Source organism: Strigops habroptila, chromosome 4, assembly GCF_004027225.2.
Source record: "Strigops habroptila isolate Jane chromosome 4, bStrHab1.2.pri, whole genome shotgun sequence".
In the NCBI taxonomy this organism is placed as follows: Eukaryota; Metazoa; Chordata; class Aves; order Psittaciformes; family Psittacidae; genus Strigops; species Strigops habroptila.
In genome coordinates this window covers 43,033,497-43,054,983 of record NC_046358.1, presented here as the reverse complement: position 1 = coordinate 43,054,983, position 21,487 = coordinate 43,033,497, and the positions used below count along the sequence as shown (strand labels likewise).

The 21,487-nt window shown below is 34.5% G+C and overlaps 1 protein-coding gene across 1 annotated transcript in view; it reads left to right on the top strand.

Moving 5' to 3' along the window:
* DPH6 (diphthamine biosynthesis 6) overlaps positions 1-21,487 on the top strand; it is a 203,501-nt gene that overhangs the window by 162,073 nt on the left and 19,941 nt on the right. Inside the window, exon 14 of the mRNA XM_030483179.1 lies at positions 291-696. Coding sequence (XP_030339039.1) covers positions 291-696 — 406 coding nt within the window. The remainder of the gene's footprint in view (positions 1-290; positions 697-21,487) is intronic.

Genomic DNA, 21,487 nt, shown 5'->3' with positions numbered 1-21,487 from the left:
AAAAATACATTTTTTTAATTGCAGAATGAGTGCAAAGTACACTGTGATTGTTGTCTTCAAATATACAGGCATAGTAGTATTTTGAGACTGCAAAAATGGGCCGATATTAACTGTCAGACAAATTTGTAATTGCTCAAGATGACTTTTCAATGAGAAGGAAAGCTTAGGGGAAGAACAGTCTCCATGAAATAACTGTGCTGCACATACTTTTTCGAAATTGTTAGCTGAATAAGAGCAACATTAATTTCTACTAGCACTGTAATATGCGCAATATTTTGTTTATGTTTTAGGTTGAAGATTCAGAGATGTATCATGATGCAACTGCAGTGTGTGGGTTGCTTACCATGGTTGTAATATCTCACCTACCCAGAGATGCTGCCATTGAATGGCATGTTGTTGCAGTAATTGATGATCCACTCCAAAGAAAACATTTTGCAATGAAGATGTTGTCAGAGGGCTTCCAAATTGAGTGTGAAACTGTGGAGTCTAGTTCTGCATCTTGCGCATCAATCTCCGTACGTCTGAGCTTGATTTCACCATCCACTTCTCAGCTTGATTTAGATGGACCTCTTCATGACTTAGTTCATATGTTTAGACAAGCTGTTGAGAAACTTTCAGAAGACTGCAGTCCAAGTCCTTTGTCTTTTAGAGCTTTCTTCAAGGATGATATCTTTGATGCTGAAACACTACAAGCAGGTAAGACTTAATGATGACAGGAACCAGGTTTTAATACTAAGCATAAGGTAATTTTTGTTTACTTCTACATAAGGTTTCATTGGAAGAAAGCATTTTAGAAGTGCCTTTCAAGGACAGGTGCACAAGAAGGTCAATAGCATCCTGGCTTGTATCAGAAATAGTATGGCCAGCAGGGTCAAACATAGGAAGAATTAATCTTTTGCATAAAAATCTTTGAACAGTTGTCCATTTGGTAGACTTTTTTGTCATGATCTAGAATTATGTTCAAATAAACAAATTCTGCATGCTATCAGGCACTCTTTTGAGAATAAATAATGAAATATTAATGGTTTACAACAAGGAAATGGTGGTGTATCCTCTAGATTAGAGGGTGTCCACTTTTGAAAGTGTGCTGATTTCCTACCAATTTATTTAAATAGAACTTGCTAACCAACCATATTTACTGGTTTTTTCACAATGTTTATTTTCAAAATCTCATTCCATGACCTACTAAAAAGAATACAGAAATATATATATAATATACTATGTGTATATACACATCATATATATAAAAAAATAAAAATAATGTTGCAACTATAATTTACTTCTTATGTTGTACAGCTGTATTTTGGGCTATGCTCTATTTGGGAAAACTAACATTATGCAAGAGCACAAAAGCTTATTTTATCTGTCAGGCCTACAAAAATGGTAGATTATACTTGTATTGAAATCAGAAGAGCTTTGTAATCAATTTGAGAGGGACCAAAATCAGATCTTTAGTATATATTTATCTCAAACATGCATGCACTTTAAAAATCCTTGCAGACCACAACTGATCCATATTAATTAGCTGACATAAATGTTAGCCCTCAAATATTTTACTGTCCTATTTTTTTTTTCTTAACCTGCAGCAGTTTTTGAAGAAAATTCAACTTGACATTGTTTAATAAATTTAAAGTACAGGAATTGAAAGCTATAAAAATGTGGCATAGAATAAGCATATTTAATCCAGGAAGCAAGGAATGAACATATAGGCTGACAGAATGTTGTTGTTTTTACTACATCTTGTTTAAGAGCTAAAAGGAAACCTGATAAAACATGTTCCTGGCATGGGATTAACATTACCATTTTGCCTGCTTTCTTTTTGATATTTCTCAGGCCATAGAATAATTACTTCCAGGTAAATTTCATTTGCTTTATTAAATATATTGCTCAATATAATGTATGAATTGTGTGCATAAAAATATGTTTCAATTCCATTAATGTGACATTACCAGTGGCATAGACATAGAAAGATTTGTTGTGACTGTCATATATTCATACTGGTTGTGTTCAGATCTCTGCAGTGTCATAATAATTCCTGTCATTATAGTAATTTTATCATTATCTCCACTATGAAGAAATACATTCTTGCAAATCTGTGCAATATATAGAATACATTAAATTTACACATAGCACTAATTCACTGATGAAGAATTTAAAAATAACTTTTTTCTACTTAGGAAAAATTTCCAGGAAGTTCATGTAATGGGAAGAAGAAATATGCAATATATTTGAAAATAATTTCTCAAATTAAAATAGTTGTTGCTGAAGTGTGTCTTACTGATAGTTTCAGTCTGATTTAAGACTATTATATACATAGTGTTTCTAATTCAAAATCAGAAGACTATTTGTTAATATATTGTTAAGACACAGGGACTTAAATAAGTGTTCTGCTAATATGTGTTCTTGGAGCCTTGAAAGGCATGTAGTCTCCAGTGAAGCTTCCTCAGCTTCCCAAAGGATGCAGCATATTACTGAACTGTGTCCTTGACTTCCTCTTGTACTATTACAATAATTATACTTTTCATCATTTAAGATGTACTCACACATATATATTAACTCTGTTTAAAAAGCACTGTATAAAAGGTCTCCTAAGATATTCCCATTCATTTCAGTATCCCCTAGACAGTGTCCATAAGCAAGATTATATAGCCTGTGCTTTATCTTCTCAGTTATTATTGGCAGTCTTTAGTTTTGACTGGCAGAACTACTACAAATATGCATGTCTTTTACTGTGCTTCACGGGTGTAATATACCAGAACTAATGTCAGACCTTTCTTTTGAATCCCATGATACTTTAACCTGCCTGTAACACCAGCCCAAGATACCAGAAAATGTTAAGTTCTGATGACCACAGCTTCTACCAGTTTCTCAGAGTGTATTCGTCTTTTCCTCTTGAGCCTGTCCTTATGTTTCATATACAACAGCCCATTAACTTGTCAGCCTTCTTCCTAAATCTGGATTCAGGACTAAGGGAGAAAAAAAGTAATGTTTTACGTTATCCAGAACTTTAATTCATTACCTGAATAGAATTCAAAACATACATATAATATATTTAGGCAAGTTCCAATAAGCTTGTTCTGTTTCTTGAATGCATGAATCTGAATGTGGCAAGTCACAAGAGGGAACAGGACTGGCCTCCAAAATAGCACTGGTTTGTGTCTTGTCAGTTCTGAGCATGGCCAAAACTGGTCATACATGTCTCTGTAGACTTGATATTTTGAGTATTTGGATGTCTCTGTGCTGATTCTACTGTCTCCAAAGGTTACTTTCTGTTGCTGAGTATGTCTACATGGGTGACAGAATTTACTATGCTACTGATCAAATAGTTGGTAAAAATGTCTTTCAAGCACAGAATAGCATTTTACTAGGACACAGGATAAAGCAGAAATGTACTGATCTTGACTTGAAAATCTGCAGGCCTAATACATGGACTTTTAAAAAATATTGTTTTCTTGAATGTGGCTGACAGAAGATGAATGATGTTGAGAGAGCAATTTTTTCAGTTGGCATTTATTAATTCAGCTCAGGTAGTGCTGGTTGCTAACCATCTGTATGATGATCTGTTAGTGACATGTTTATCTCCGACATGTGTTAGACACTGTTAATCCCACAAGTAGGTCTGTCCTTTTGGAGTCTTCAACTACCATCAGATGCATTGTCTGTTGAGGAAAGATGATATTAATAATGTAGAAGGGAATGCTAGACACTGTTATTCAAATATTTTTAATATGAAACACATCAGACAGATGTATCTATAATGGAAAAGACAGAAATGATCATGTCTCACAAATCAAGAGAGATGTTTGAGGAGATAGCTGTTCCAGTCTTAGTGGATTTTTGATGGACTTCCATCATGTCATCAGATTAGCGAATAGTCTTCAATAATTCTTGTAAAATCTTGAATTGCAATGTATTGCCTCCTCTAGCAAAAGCATGGAAAAGAAATAAAGGTGGGGTTTTTTTTCTGATTAGAACTTAAAATCATTGCAGTGAAAGGAGGAAATACTGCCACAGATCTTCTCAAATGAATGTCTGATTAGATGAGTGCTTTTTTGGTGCAAAGGAATTGTCATTTATTTAAAACTCTGAATAAATTAGAGAAATTTGTACCTGACACAGTAAGATGAGATCCAGGAATATGTGTACTCTGCATATTTTAACAGGTTATTGGAAATTATTATATGTGATGATGCCAAAAGAAGCTAAAGGTTTGTAATGCAAATTTGGGACAGATAGCTTTCTGTTATCCTAAGACCAGATGTAAAGTTTTATTGAACAAAGTGTAGTATTGATGGTGAACTTCTCAGAGGCAATCCTTCATAACATATGAAAGCATTATGTGCACCGTGCTGAGACCACAGAACATGTTAGAAGTAGGATTAGATTAAGCTGACTTGTTAAGCCTTTAGAAGTCTTTAACATAAATTTGACTCTTTCTTTCTTATTCTCATTTAAATATGCATTGATATAAACGTGTCAGGATGATTTGCTATACCATCCAGTTGACTAGATTATACTTCAGTATAGGAAAGATGAATGTTCATAAGTCATCACATTATGATTTCACAAGCCTTGTTCACAAGATGTATGCAAAATATTTTTTAATATTTATTAGAGAGTAGAAAAGGTCCTGTATTCACCAGAACATCATATTACATAATCCTTTTTTAATACTATAGAAAAAACGAAGTAGGAATATAAAAAGGAAAAGAGAACAAGAATAGAAAGACAATCTGGTAGCAGCATTAAAATGAATATATAATTAGTTTTAAATGTGGCTCTACTCTGTAAATGCTTAGGACTAAAAGGTGCTTAATACTTACGTGTTTATCAAATTTCTGTGATACTGTAGTTTAAAAAAAATCTAATAGGGTCAAGTATGGGTCAGCTGGACTGTAGAAAATCTTACCTGAAATGGAATTGTTTCTTCTATTGAAAGAGAAACCCTGGTGATTAAGCACTTAGTTAGGAGTCCTTGCACTGCCATAGTATACCCTGACATGTGTAAAACATACTGCTTTTAAACTAAAGATTTTCCATTTGGTAAGATAGGATTTTAAGTATTTCATTGATTAAAATACTGCATTATCTACACATTTTCCAGTTGTTTTCCAAAACAGAGTTTCCAATACTGGTAGATAGAGATACATGATGTAGTGTAAATCTAAGGAAAGTGGAAGAAGATCAAATGAAGATAGCAGGATGCATTTTCGCAATAACACATGTGCATGTGCATTAGAGTTTAATACTTTTTAACTAATGCACTTTAGATTCACACTGGGAATTTATTTCAACTTTACTTTCTTGATGGATATGCTCTCATACACTGGGAAAAAAATTTCCCATGATGACAGCTGGAATCTCAACCTCCAAACACAGGCCTACATGTTCTTACGTGAGTAATTAGTATTTACTCCAAAGTTGTGGAGAATTAATCCTGTGAGTAGAAACTAAACAGTCATTAAGAACTGCTTGCTGAATAACAATGAAGCAGGTACATAAGTTTTGTTAATTTTTAAGTGTTGGTCCTTTTGAAATCAAGCTTTGTGATCACTAACTAATGAAGTATAACATACATAATTTGGACAAACAAAAATATTTTTTAAATATCATGATGCTGTCTGAAATAGACTGTAAAAATTCAACTTGGTTATCCACCCAATTCTATTAATTTAGGCTAAATGGAAAATGTGAGAACACTTGTCAACATGAAAGAAGAGGAAAATTTCACTTTAAATTTCTTGAGTTTCCTGTTAAGAAAACAAAGAATTTGCCAAGTATAATAGTTCAAGCAGCAGACCTACACTGCTGCTGCTCAGAGAAAAAAAGTGGTTAAATTATTATTTGGGGAAATTAATCAGATTATAATATGTATAAGCGATTATGAAATACTGATGTGATTCATGAGCGTATTTAAAATGACATTTTAAAAGGATGGATAGAAGTAGCTAAATTTGGTCTTGAGCCACAGACGTGGCTTTGCAATCTTGCTATTGCTACCCAAACTATCCAGTCAAGAGATCTGATACAGTAAATGACATGCTAAAATGATGAACTTTTTAGATCAGTTTTCAAGGTTGTGCTGTTATTGTATCTACTGCAAGTCATTGTATGCATATTTTTAGCCAAACATCTCACATAAAATTATGGGGATAGGATTTTTTTTGTTTGCTATCAAAGACATGGGAAAACTCTTTAAATAATAGTAATGTTGCCTCTTGACTGAATTTGCATCATAGAGTGTTTTATGCCTGTGTGGCAGCTTAAAATATATTAGATCCTACTTTGGGGCAGTGGCCTTCTGTACTCTGGGATGGGAAATTTATTTTTTAAGAGCACAGATACTAGATTGAGAAAAATTCAACCACTGGTGTCAAGGCCAGGTAGCAAAGTTAGAGCTCATCCTTATTCAAAGTGGACAGCATGTGACATCTAAAAGTTATGTATTGCATAGTCATACATAAAGATCTTGGCTAAAACTTTAAATAGAAATAAATTCTTTAGTTGCTTGACCCAAGATTGATCTAGAACATAGACCTTGATAGAACATCCTTGATACAGAACACTAGGAATATGTTGGTAAGGTTGTTATAAAGCTACTGTGTACAACGTATTTCTATGAGAATTTCTGCCACTAAAATCTAAGGTAGATACATTTATAGGTTACTCTGTCCCTCCTATCATGTTTTCACATTATGTTGAAGTGCTCCTGAGCTATTTACCAAATGAATTATTTGTACAGACTTTTTAATTTTCCCGTTGAAGATTTACGTGTAGTGACCTGTAGAGCAGAATGGACCTCTCAGAAAACAGTCTTTTCACAGAGAAATTGATAGATTATAAAAAACTCCCTAAGTTTGCTAACATGTCAAAAACTGATTTGCTTTCCTTACATAATCATTTTGGAAAATGCTAGGCATTTTTCATGGTGATCCAGGCAGTAGCTTTGCTGCTTCATGTTAGTTACTAAGGTATCTCTATAAACACTGGAATTTTTTAAAAGCAGTAGGCTATAAGGTGAAAATCTTAAGGGGACTGATGTGAAAAACCTTATAGAATGAGAACCCAATCTGTTCTGTAATGAGTCAGAAGTAGTAGTTTTGATAATTAGCTCTACAAGGAGCCTGAACAAATTAATACTTCTCTGGAAAACTGATGTCTTCTAGACAGGTGTATGTATACTTGGTCTATCTGTGTATGCATAAGTGTCTGTATAAATGCATAAAGTGCATAAACTACAAATGTCCTACTACAATGTCAAAATTCATTTTTGGAAACTTTGATGCTTGATGTTGACAGAGAACAACTATAAAAGCATCTTAGAACAATGGCATCAAACATGCAATCATTGCCAAATTTGGATCATCTGGTATTTAATATGTGAGGCATATATTATCTGTCTATCTATGCAGAAACCATTTGTGACAAACTCAGTTTTTAAGGACACATCATGGATTACAGTTTACGATTACATAGGAAGTTTTTTTCTCTGAGACTATTTCAACATACCAACATTTTGGCACCAATTCTGCAACTCTAAATCAATAAACATTAAAAGAACTTAGATTTCTAGAGACCTCTACATCATTTGTACAGATCCCTCTCTCTATTATTTTTTATTTATAAGTGAAGAAAAAACTATGGTGGTGTTTAAACCAGTGAAATCATATCTGACTTAGGAAGTCTACTGATCATAAAATAATTGTAGGCTGAAACAACATCATACCTGTTTTCCTTGTTATTATTCATTCTAGATATTTATTTAAGACCACTTTTTGAAATGGAATACTGTAGTAGATGGATCTTATGCACCTTTGGCATGACTAGCTTGTGTTTCCTCTTTAGCATGAAAATGCTCACCATTTGCTCTTTGTCTAGCAGACCTAAGAAATAGTTCAATGAAAGAAAAAAGTGGATTTTTCAAGGAAGAACTGTGTACAGAATTACATTTCCAACCAATAACAATATAAATAACAACACTAACAATAGCAGAAAAATCAATGAGTAGGTGGATAGCTTGTTCCTGGGGAGGTTCCTTGGTTAGTTCAGTGTGTCTGCTGTCCCACTGAATGGATGATCCACAGGAGGGTTGAATGACCCATTGGCTGTCTGACCATTGTTAATCATTCAGTGACATAACCTCTGCACTAAGAAGTACCAGTTCAATCTTCTTCTCTGACAACCTCTTCTAACCTCTCTTGAAAGTATTGCTGAGTGACAGCAGAAGCTGTACTTCAATATTTTTCATCCAAATGCTAATAGCAATAGCCTGGAAAATGAGTATTATATCTATCGACTGTCAAACTATTGAGTTTGGCAATAAACCTAAACAAATTATGACTGGAAACTTCCTTTCTCCTTGTACCATTAAGTGACAATTCACATGTGAGAGTAACTGAGATTAGAAATTTTCCTGCCCTGGCAATATGTGTAAGAAGCTGACAAATCTTTATTCTCCTTGTGTTTTTTTCTCCTCCGGTTTCCAAAAACTTTTGGATGCATTACCAGGCTTAGGCTATTCTACTGAGTCCACTCCCCAGAAATTGCCCTCACAACTATCAGTTATGATACTGAAATCTCCCCATTTCTTGGTTTGCATGCTCAGAGCAGTAACATTTAATACTCTGATAGAAAGAGGAAAGGCCATGTTTCAGAACTAGCAGTGACTGATAGCCAAAACTATCAATAAATCTTACCTCAAAGCCTTCCACTTCCTCTCCAATTTCCCCTCCAGTTCTTCCTTCTCCTGTCTCTCAAAGTTAATTTCTTTCAGCAATATCTCACCTTTTTTCAACTGTAGACACCACTGACAGTGCCTTTCAAGTTCTCTCAGATGCCTTGACTATCAGAAGTCATGCTTAGCTTTCCTTGTGGGGACTTTGGAGACAAGTAGCTACTGAAAATCTAACTTTTAAGGGCTCCAGTAAGTGCAATAAATAAATGGGCAACGGCTTAAATTCCTTTTGAAAACTCTTCTAGTGTCAGCCCTGTGGAAATTGTCTTTCCTGCAAGCAGTACGACATAGTATCTTCTCTTCTCTGTCACATATATAAACTCAATGTATCAGGTATCAAGTTCAGCTGTCAACAGTCTCTTAGCAGTGCAGCATGAAATAATTCTTTACAAAGAGATGAAGCTGAAAAAGAAACTGAAATAATGTCCTGGTTCAAACCAAAAATGCAGACAGAAACTTAACAGTCTGAGAAGATGATGCTGTGAGCGTAGTTTGCTTTGATAGCCTAGATCTTCTCTTTGTCTCTACGGGTAATGGAAGCCAAAGACGCTACCTTCTTGAAGCCCAGGGACAGCATGGACACAAGGATTATTTATTGCTCAGATTGAAAAGTGATGAAACGCCTTTGTACTCCATTGTCCATTTGTTTCCCCTGCCCTGGCCCCTTCTCCATAGTCAGAGACATTCTCTTTTGGAGCTGGGGGGGAGGCCTTAAGACAGAAGAGAAGGCAGGGCAAAGAAACTAGTCCTGCTTGTAATCCACAGGTATGCTTAAGGCGAAAAAGTCTCCAGTGTTTACTGCCTCTGCTGTGTGTTTAGTCAAAGTTGGACTGTGCAGCCAAACTTTGCATCCTAAATACTCAGCTTACTTTTTTAGTTGTTATTACTCAATAATGTCCCTTCTTTTATTTTCTTTATGCAAATTAAAAGATACATACCGTACACTTTTTCATTTGGGAGGGGTTGTTTTTTTTATTTTGAGGCTGCTAAAATGTAGAAATGGAGTTTCTTTTGATTGCAGTCTTAAATTCTGGGAAAACTGACACTGGAAACTGGTCTGAAGGACACCACTTCATAATTATATCTTAATTTTAGAAGTATTTTGAAACAGATTTCTGATTAAAATCTTTTCAGCATGCATTTGTAAAGAAGGGGGTTTTGTTTTGAAACACCTTTCAAAATTATACTCTGACTTAGAAGAAAATATATGAAAGCTATGCTTTGTATTGATAGAAGTACTGTAATCTTGTTCACTTACCACTCACGAGTGGGCTTGGGGTTTCATTTGATTTATCTGATACAACAATGCCATTACACCAAGAAAAAGTGAAGAGGAAAGTTGCATTGTTGTTTTTGCCATCTGCACTGTAACTTCTAATCCAAGTAAATAGCTGTAACTAACCATCATAGGAAAGTATTTGCTATTGTCATACTTCATGCAATTTGACTTTGCATAACATATGCAGTGGTGCTCTCAGTAGTATATTTCTTCTTAAATTTCTGATAAATTTAGGTTTAAAATAGCATAAAGTTATTAGGTATAACTGAGAAATTTCCAACCCATAGAAAAACAAGCAGTGAAAAATCAGTATTTTTTTTCCTGCCTTTGGACTTTGTTCAGGTTTTAGTAGTAATGTGTTATATTTGCCATGTTAAAATCCAATTAATAGCTCTAATTCATTGACACTGAAAGCACATTTATAACATAGTTCCTTTAGGCACTTCTTTTCTACTCACACTGTTAAGTCTAGAGTATCAACACTAGATAATTGGAGAACAGGTGAATTTTTTCCATTGTAACAAATTAGAACATTCCTTCACTTTCTACATTATTTGTGAACCTCAAAAGTGTAGCCAGCAGCTTGAGGGAGGTGGGCTGGCATACCTGGAATACTAGGATAGGAAAATAACAGAAAGTGATCACTAAGCTAGAAAGTCCAAAGTAGTACCACTAAAATAAAAGGTCAGTGTATAGAACACACAAGAAAAGACTGAAGGAACTGGCTTTCGTTCCAGCGATGGAAGAGAAGGCTGTTAAGGAAGCAAACTGCAGTCTTCCCTTACCTTACTGTGCATTGCAGAGAAGGAGACGTGATTTTTTCAGGGATGCACCAGAAAAGGACAAGGAGCAGCAGCCACAAGGTGCAGTGGGAGAGATTGCAGTTGGACACAAGGAATGAGTTTTTCTCCACCAGAGTGGTTGCATGCTGGCGCAGGCTGCCCAGAGGCTGTGGAACCTCCATCTTGGTGGTCTTCAAAACCTGACTGCACAAGGCCCATAGCAAACTTATCTACAGTTACTCCTGCTGTGAGAATGCGGGAGGTTGGACTACATGATTTCCAGAGAACCTTAGCAACCAAAGTTATTTTATGCTTCCCAAAATTATTTTGTGATTCCATATTATTAAATTACAATGAATTTAATCTGAAAAGAATGACATTTAAATGCATATTCTGAAAAAAAATATGCCAATTTCTGTCTGTCATTAATACTCCACGCTCTTACAAAACATGCCTACCACTCCGTACTTGAATAATAATTACTGAAACCAAAAAGCAGGATTTTCCTATTGGAGTGTATCTTTGAAAGAGAAATGTTCCTTTAGAAGTGTCTGGATTCTTTGTTCCTTTTTTTTTTTTTTTGGGGGGGGGGGGGAAGGTGTCCTTTTTTTTTTTTTCCTATTCATTTCTCTGTGGTTTGCACATTTGTCCTTTTTTCGTTCCATCTCTTTATCCTAACATAACTCATACTAGTTCAGAATTAAAATTATCATTGGGCTGTGATATCTCTGCAGTATTTCTTATGACAGCATAAACCTAATGTGTTTCCAGAGTCTAATTCATTTGACAATGATTGAGACACCTGAGGATGAGGAATCCTGTTATGAAGTTAAATAATTTATGTCATCAGTAATATCATATCTTCAACTGGAAAACATTTTGTTTTCCATATTTAAAAACATTTGTAGATGGTTATACCATTTAATATGGGGGCTAAATATTAATTTAAGTGGGCTTTAGTAGGATTTAGAAAGTAATTTAAAAAATAATAATTAGCAAACTGTAAAATTTACAACCTTTAAACCTCTATAGAACATCGAAGCTTAGTTAAAAACTTTTTCTCATCAGTGAATAAAGACTTTATGAACTTTGAAAATCAAAATTAATTCTTTTTGCCTAATGGTAATATTACTGGAAGAAAAAAAAAAATAGTATGTTGAAGACTGCTGTTTCTGATATTCACAGAGTACTGAATTGTCTTTAATCATGCTTCCAGGAATGTATGAGTCCGTGTATGAGATAATGGGGTGAAATTACGTGTAAGAAAACCAGCAGTATCTCACTTATTTTCCTCTCAAATATATCACATCCATATACCAATGCTATGGATATAAATCCATTTGAGATGTACAAGCAGCTTCCTGTTTGTGGTAGAGAAGGATGAAGTGACTTGATAACTTCACACAAGATGGCAAAATTATAGAGCTTTATTTTCCTGAAGTTCTTAGCTGAAGATGCTTAACAACTCTGAAAATGAGGTGCTGTTTAGAGGCAGCACAATAGTAAGAATAGGTAAGCAGAGCCCTGAAAAATGGTTCGCTGAAGTGCATGCCTTGTTCCAGAAAGGAGTCTGAGATCAAATCTGTTTTGAGATTGCTCTTCTACTGGGTATAACTTCATCATTTTAGAATTGTCAAGAGATCTTGTCATTTCCAGACTTTTATGAAAAACATGACTAATTGAAGCCAGCCTAAGGCATTTTCTACAGTTACATAAGTGAAGATAAATATGTTCTAATTTAGCTGATTGCTCTATTTTTTCTTTGCATTAACTACACTGAATATGCTTTGAATTCTTTCATTTTATTTTACATAGAGTAACTTTCCTGCTGTGATTTAATCAAGTATTTGGGTCACTCAAACTATAACAGCAATAGAAATTATCAGGATTTCTATCTTTAGATTAGGCTTTTTTAATTTTACTTTTCTTCCAATTTTTTTTCCTTGTGATTGTTTTTAGCTTAAACTTTTGATCTTTTCAAAATTTGGAAACACAAACTTCAGCTGTTTATAGTGCTTTCATTAAAAGTATTCCTTGTAATTTGGGGCTTAACTTGCTTGAAAAGACTTTATGCAGGAGTTTTGCAAACTTCTTAAGCATATTAAAATTTCATTTTGATAGGAAACATGCTGCATAATACTTTTGTGCTACAAAAATTAATGGCACAATGCTTTATCTGCAGTAAGTTTACTGTATGATGCCACTGCAAAAAATGTCTTTGGCAAGTATTAAATGGAAGGAACATTCTAAGTTATTCTAAGCACATTGCTTACAATGCTCTTTTACTTTTTTCCCCATGTTTTTTATGTTTCACTTATAATGAATATACTGCAGAGAGGTGGAAAAGCATTTCAGAAGTTCTCATCACATAAAGCATACTCAGAGTCAGTAATTATGTTAAAAGACTTCATCAGTTCCAAGGTGCATTGATGGCATACTAAAGTCTATGTGCTATAAGAGGTACAAGGTATATTTTTAGCTCTGAGCTGGCTAGGAACTCCAAATTAATTATCTTAATTACTGTAACACACATTTCAAAAATATCCAGTCAGTGCATCCCACCATGTCATTCAGGAGAAAAAAAACCAAAACAAAACAATATACTTTCTCCCAGACAATAAGACTGAAATATGCTTGTCTAAACATGGGAAAGCTTGTTTTTCTGGCACGCAAATGAAAGCTGAGCAAGGACCTATGGAATTAGAGGCGAGATCCTGGCCTGTGTGAACCAGAATGAGTCTAGTAAGAGACTGCAATCTCTAGTTCGTCCAAAGGATGGTGCCTGCTCTGATACATAATGTGTCAAGGCACATAAAAGAACCCCAAGTTTCAGAAAATACTGAGAATCTGAGCTCTGAAAAACAAGCTGAACATGAGACATCATTAGCTACTGGGGTTTTGGTTTTTGGGTGAAATGAAATCCCAGTCTATTGAAATTAACAGAAATTATTATTAACATCATTGGGAAAGAACTTCAGCACAGTTGACCCAGTTCAAAGGCATAATTTGATTCTTCATTTTCAATAGGGAGATGAAAATGCAAGGCTTCATCTGAAAGTACTCCACTTGCTTGGTCTTTTCTGCTTTTCCATTGTAGTCTTCTATTCTGGTTTTTGCCCTTTTTACTTCCATTCATCCCTTGTTCTGGACCACATAAATCATTTCTCATGGAAAACATGAAACAAGAGTAAAACTTGAAGGCAGGCACAGTGAGCCAACTGGAACAAAACAAGATGTAAAAATTAAGAGGCAGCAGAATAAAGTTTCTTGATCCAGAAAAAAGGAGATATGACTGACACAAACCAGAGTATAGCAAGGACAATTATAAAGCCAAAGCTTCTGTTTTAGAAATGTGTTCTTCTATGCTGAAAATATGATCGGTAGCAAGAAGTATGAAACAAAAACAAGTACAAAAATTCACAGCTTGGATTCTACTGGGTGTTATTTATTAAATTAGGAGCCACTAATATGTTTCTGTGTCCCTGCTTCAGAAGGAAAATAGTGGCACAGAAACAAAAGAAGCTTGATAGTCCTTATACCAACCTAAATGCAACACATCCATGCTGCTGGTTGTTGCCATTATTTAAAAAAGAGCAGGTTTTCTGTTAGCAGGAGAAATAGAAGTATTTGAAGACAAAACATTCCTTTTTAGACTCCTAATACTGTGAAATACTTAGGTCTCTCCTGTGAAGTGCTTAGTGCTGTTTATTTGCATTGAAATCTGCATGGAAACAGCTGGACTCCATTTAAACTAGGGGCAGAGTCACTGGACAGACCAGCATAGCTTTGATGCAGGAGAGTTCAGCTTTGCCTTGGTATCATGATTCCTAAGCAAACTGGAACTTCCTTCTGAAGTAATATGCAAGTCAGTGATTATGATAGGCCACAGCTTGCATGGTGAAGTCCAGTATTTGGGTTTTTATTTGCTGGAGGGTTACAAAAACAGTGTTATCTCCCATCATACACCATAGTTGCTTAGTTGTTAATTTGTAACAATGGGCTGTTTTTCAATTAAAGAGAACATCTCAATGCCACTTGAAATGCTCACTGTCACTGAGTAGGCTTAGATTGTTGTCCTCTCTGTCACTGACCTTGTGCAGTTTGTCCATGACTTCAATACATTTTGTGCAAGATCAACAGATTCCCTAGAAAACTGATGGCCTCTTAAGTATGTTATGCTTAAGAACCAAAAACTTTCCATGAGTTTAAATATATTTGATTTATTAATGTTTTTCAGATGGTATTCTGTCTTTCCTCTCCCTATAAAAGCAGACCTATACAGGGAGCATCTGTATTCAGGGCTTTGCCCTGCAGAGAATAGGCTTCTTTCGTGTTGTGTTCATGATATCGTAACATACATTTTAAAATTTGGCAAAACAGCAGAGAGAAAGAGGAAAGCAATTCAGTACTTTTTTTTTGCTGGGTTCTTGGTGATGCACCACCTTTGGTATGAAAGCATCACCTATCAGAGTGAAAATAGAACATGAAGCAGCCTCTGTACATTCACTTCCTAGTACACAAATTTGACCTCTAGCAGTGATAACAGCCTTCTACTCTTTATATAAAATCAACTGAGAAATAATAATATTGTTTATATGGTTCCTATAGTAAACCTCATGTTAGCAATTAAGAACAGCAAGATGTTTATAAATAATGATGATTATGAATACTTAAATTTTAGTTACTGCAAAACACAGATAATGTGGTTTGTAATGTAAATCCTGCTCATGTCTCTAGGATACAAAATAGCCATGAATTATTATGGCGTATTTTTCAAGAAGCCCTTCAGAATAAAAAATGAAATTTACCACTTAAAAGTATGTGGGAGCTGTAGGAAATACCATGTTATCCTTTAGATTACACTGGCATCAACAGGGAAAAAGCTTTAAAAGAAAGGGCAAAATATGACAGTAACGTGTATAGCATTATAAATCTATTATGTCTGTGTGCATGCATCATGCAATTGACCAATTTGAAATAGTATTTATTTTTAAGATTTGTAAATTAATGTATTTATGAAAATTGCAGTAGCAAATGTGGCACCAGTTCAATACATATACATATACCTAATTCACCTATATAAACATGTATCTACTTTTCTGAACTGAAGCTTATGTATCAAATTATCTTGCTAGAACTGGCCCCATATAAAGACTATAAGGGAAACAATAAAAATTCTACAACAAATTTTTAACAGACCTGAACAGCGAAGTATCCAGTAACCAGATGACTGTGTTCAATACCATAAATCACACGCGAAGATGAGAAAATTAAATGAAATGTAAAAATCTTGCATTGTCCACAGAAGCACAATTTGTATGTGAAACTTACTCTTAGAAACACATTCTGTTTAATTAATTAACCTATTCTGAGCAACTAATTGTTATCCAAAAAGGTCAGCTTCTGTGCCACAGTAATGTGCATACATTTTCCTTTCCTTGTTTAGAAGCGTAACGGATTTTTTCTCTGCTTTTTATGTCTATATGATATATTTCTTTAGAAATGCTGATATTTTCTTTTTATTCTTTTGTTAATTTCTTAAATGATAATAATTTCACTTTCATAACATAAATAAAGATATTTCAAGCTTTTCCGTGCTGCTCAACCAAATTAAGTGAATGCTGGCATTTAGTCACCCAGCAGGGTGCAGAGATAAAGTATGCCAGTAACAATAGATGCTCAGGAGAAACTTGATTTAGACTATATAATTTCCTTCCTTTTAAAAACCTAAGATAACCTACAGTGAATTCACTTTCAATAATTCAGTTTTTCTAATACAAGGCTTCAAATCTACTTTAAGTTCATTATGACATTTCAGTAAAATAACATTTGCAAACTTAAAATTTACAGCTCTCCGATATGGTTATTACTAAAGCTGGAATATTATTTAAAGCACTTTAGTTGTTATTATCTATAGAACTTTCATTTTTAATAACTCTACTGGAAAAAAATATGTAAAATCTGATATTTTTAAAGATGCCAAAAATATTATATAATGTTTTATTTCCTTTCAGTATCCTTTTCTGAGTCAATCTGATTTATCCCAGCTTGGAATATTAGACTAGACATGAAGGGGTAGGAACATTCTTATAGTTAGAAAAAGTATATATACATATTCATATGTATATGTATAGGTGCACATGAATCTTCTCTGGCTCCAGACTCTGCTGAGAAAATTTTTCTCTTGTCATCAATTGATCCTAGCATTGTCTTAGAATAGAGAAGACATTTTGAAGTACAGAGTTCTTTTCCTTCATGCTATTTTAACTATGGTTTCTATGCAGGTAAATACAAGCCCTTTGTGTGGTTATATTTAGCTTAAGTATAAAGCTTTTCTTTTTACCTTTGTCTTGCTGAACTCCTTAACGTTTTCTGGGCATTTCGTGTGTTCATTATTTGGCTGATCAGGATATTGACTCTTTCCAAAGGTTTAAGAAATTTCGGGTATTTTCATCTAAGCTGAGATTCAGGCTTAGTGATTTTAGACACTATTTTAAGTTTCTAGTATTGTGAAGTATATCTCAAAGATGTTATACTTCAGTTTTCATGCAAAATGTTATTTGCATCTGATTGCAACCCTGCAAACTCATCTTGGCTTCCTCTTAGTTTGCAGCATATAGCATTTGAAGTGTTCTATCTGTTCATGAAACAGGAGTGGCACTGGCAGTAGCTGTTCAGGTTCTCCAAACTCATTTTTCAATATACCAGAATTCTATTTTGGAGAGACAGTTTCAAGTAATAGAAAACAAATTTTGGCCCTACGTTGTTGATCTTGTACTTTACAAACTATTTCTCATCTATTATACTTCCATCCATTGCCTCACAGGAAACTAATGGAAGATGCATAGTTTTTCTTGCAAAGGCCAGACTGTAATAACAGTGAAACAACTCTGATTGTCGTATAATTGCAAGTTAGATTGCAAGACTGGAAATTGGGGACAAGTACATTTTGCATCTGAAATGATCAGATTCAACATTAGCACTCTTGATACTGTTCTGATGGAACAACCCTTCCCCCAAATTGTTCACCTTTGCTAAAAAAAACAGACTTGCAGACACACTGTAATCCTTAGCTAATATTTTGTAAAACAACTGCTGGTGTTCCTGCAGCATACTTGCTAGTTTTAGTAGTAGTGTTAAATTTGCAGAGTGACAATTCTATGTTAGCTCATGTGATAAATACTCTTTGACCAGATACGATTCTTTATCTCCTCCTACAGGCTAAACATTTCTGCATGTTGGAATTAATTGCATTAACTTCATTAATCTCTTTCATGATCTTAGAGCTCCTACGGGTGTTTTAATCTGGTGTTTGAGGTAACTTTCTTAATCAACCCCCAAGCTTCATCCTATAGTTGTGAACTGGAGTTGACTAGTTCACTAGATTGACTTAAAGCTGTTTGACTGTGATTGTTATTGCTTGCCTTCTTTATGGATCACAGATTTTATGTTAGATAAAACTCATAAAAAGTCAAGTAATGAACAGGAAAGAAATAGAATTTATCTAAAATTTGCTAAAATCTTTTAATGTCCCTAAAAGCATAATCATGACCTTCTGCTGACATGGGTAGAAGTTGTAGCCATAGGGAACCTTTTACACACATTGCATTGCAAGATTGAAGCTAAAATGCAAGGCCTGATAGTTTACAGCCATTCTGCAGCTGTGGACCAAAAGAATTAGAACTTCTGGAGTAAGTTCAAACTCTTAGTGATTAAAGAAAGACTGTCACGTTGCTCTGTGTTCTGGCATGCGAAGCTTGTTGACAATTCATGAAATGCAGCATTACTGACATTTCCAGAGTAATATAGAACCTACTGTAGCAAAGAATTACCTGGAAGTAGAGATTCCACTATTCTGACCTTTTTTTAATAATCATGTTAATTGTATTGTGGACTTCCTCTTTTATTCCTCAACTGTTTCCTTAATAGTCATGTGTTTACATATGAATGTTTTTAGTAGCTGCCACCATTACCAACTTAAAAGCTAGTTTTCCTTTTTTATACATTGTCATTAAGCAAAAGAAGTTTCTAAAATTCCCAGTTATTTTTTGCATCTTGTGCATTCAGGGATATCACACTGGTGTCTTGGTGGAATTTAGTAAGCAGTGTTTTTAGTGAGGAAAAATAAAAAAATATACCTAGCTGTAGCATATTTTATTTTTTGATCTCAGGGAATCTTAGAAAGGAGTTTAGTATCATCACCTGAGTTTTACTGAGAAGAACCTGAACACAAGAGAAAGAGGTAGAGACTTTTTCAGGTTTTCTCAGTAAGCCTGTGACAGAAAATTAACCTTTAGCTCCTGAATTCTAGCCAAATATTTTCTTCAGCCTCCTCTCCTGCACAGGAGTGCAGATTCCAGAATGCTAAAAGACATAAAAAGAAGATGATGTTAACAGGTGTAAATGAACACACAGTTCATGAAATCCTGGCTCCACTTAGTTGGTGGCAAAATTCCCTTCAGCTTTAATGGAGTCAGGATTTTCATCAGGTCAGACCACCTTCTAAAGAAAATACTGCCATATTTACACTAATGGCTTTTTCAGATCTAATCTCTTTACTTTCTTCCTATATACAGTTGGAGTTGCCATAGGTTCTCTAATTAAATGTGGTACCTTTCTTAACCAGACCTTAACAGCTTTCTTTGAATTCCTTTTGCTTTAAAAGAAAAAAAAAAAAAAAAGTACTGACTGTTCTGAAACATACAAAGCTTGGCTTTTATCATTATCATTCTGACAAATCTGCTTCCTTGCCTTGGTTCCTTTGTATTGTCATTGTGTAGGTATTGCTCTGTTGGTAGCAAATTTCACTGTTACTTACAGATGCAGTTCAATGAAATATATTTTCATTTATGTTATGGCCACAGAGTAGGATTGGCTATTGAAATTTGTAAATGTGCTTTGGATTTGGAACATGCATGTTCGCTGTTTAAAATTACTGATGGCTTTAAAGGTTAGCACAAGTTAATTTTGCTCAATAAGCAGTAAGCTTACTAATAATTTGTGAATTAGCAATTAAAAGTTTAGATGAAGAGCATGGTTTCCTCCTGACACTTAAGTTTGTGGTGGCGGCTCTGGCTATTCACTGTCTCTAGTCTGATTTTATTTGTTGGTTGTTTGGGTTTTTTTTATGATTAAACTGGGCTTTTTCCTTCTTCAACTAATGGTCTGTGGCAGTGAGAAATGATAATGCACTGAGCCATAGAAGACAAGGAAGCAAATTGGTGGCAAAATTAAATGATTTGTAATCAAAGGGAAGGGATTCTTCTCAGGGTAACTAGTGTCTTTAAAAAAGCCTGAGAAAGAAAGTACTTTTCCTTGATGTTTTTAAGGAAACTTACAAACTGCTCTAAGCAGTAGAGTCCATAGAACAAACTGTCATACAACCATAAAATAGTCTCTTACACAATGTATTGATACTGATTTACACAAAGTCACTCAGGAAGGCAAATGCTTTCTTAAATAAATTATTTCTTAAGGACAATTTTCCTCTCTTCTCCTTTTCATCTACTCATCACCTTCAGAGAGTTGTGACTAGTACCTAATTTAATTAAAGCGATTCAAAAAAGAATATGGCTTCTTATTCCTTGCAGGAGAGTTTACTCTGTTTGGAGAGAAATTGTGGCCAGGATTGAAGACAGGAAATGCTTATGAGAGATGAAAATTTCCATTGAATATTGCATAAATTTTAAGAGAGAAAGTCAGAATAGGACAAATCTGGTGTATAAAGCTGCCTTCCTTTTTGAAACTTAAGAAATTAAAAGTATTAATGAACTGTGCCTGCATCAAATCACATTATCCTTTCCAACATACCACTTCTAAAAATAAGCTACTGTAATGTTAGAACAGTAAACTGAAAAGCAACTGATATAGAAATTAAACACATTAACTTGTCCTGCGAAAGTTAAATCATTATTGGTTTGATGTGTGATGCCATGGACCACACAGGAGATGTATTTCATTTTCTTTCCACAGCTCGGATTCAGTAGTTTGGTTTGCTGTAGAAAATATTTCATTCTACTGAACTGACATACTGTTGAGCAGTTAAAGGTCCTGGCTTACACAATGCATGCAAAACTGTGCTCAAAGTGGTAGATCCTGACTTGTCACATGGTAACTTTAACTTCACTATCATGTAAGTAAAACAATCTATGTAAAAAAAAAAGTAGATCAATCTATATATAGTCTACCCTTACTATGAGATAATTAAGCCTTGCTTATTGAAATGATTTTAGTGGCTGTGACAAAGACCAAAGTCTAAAAATTAAGCATTTTTGCAATTACTGTGGCTTTAGGCCAGACTTTTCAAACATTGCATATATAAGACTAATTGTGCAAGTAAAGCACCAGCATTGTATCCACATGACCTGTAGTCAAACCCATGAAATAGTACTGATAAAGTGGAATTATATAGGCTGTGTTCTTAAAAATTCATAACAGTAGCTTAACCAGTGGAGCATTATCAGAAGTCAGTCATGTGATTGTACTGCATACATTTAAGTCTTTTTTCTTATTATCAGAACTAATGTTAAAGTCATACTTTCATTATCCTTCCTAGTACAGACGTTCAAACATAGTATAGACATATGCCAACGTGTATCTTTTTCTGTCATGGAGGGGTTTTTTCTTAACAGAATAGGCTAAAGCTAGCAATGTGAAAAGTGTGCCAGACATTGGCATTAAGTGAGGATAACA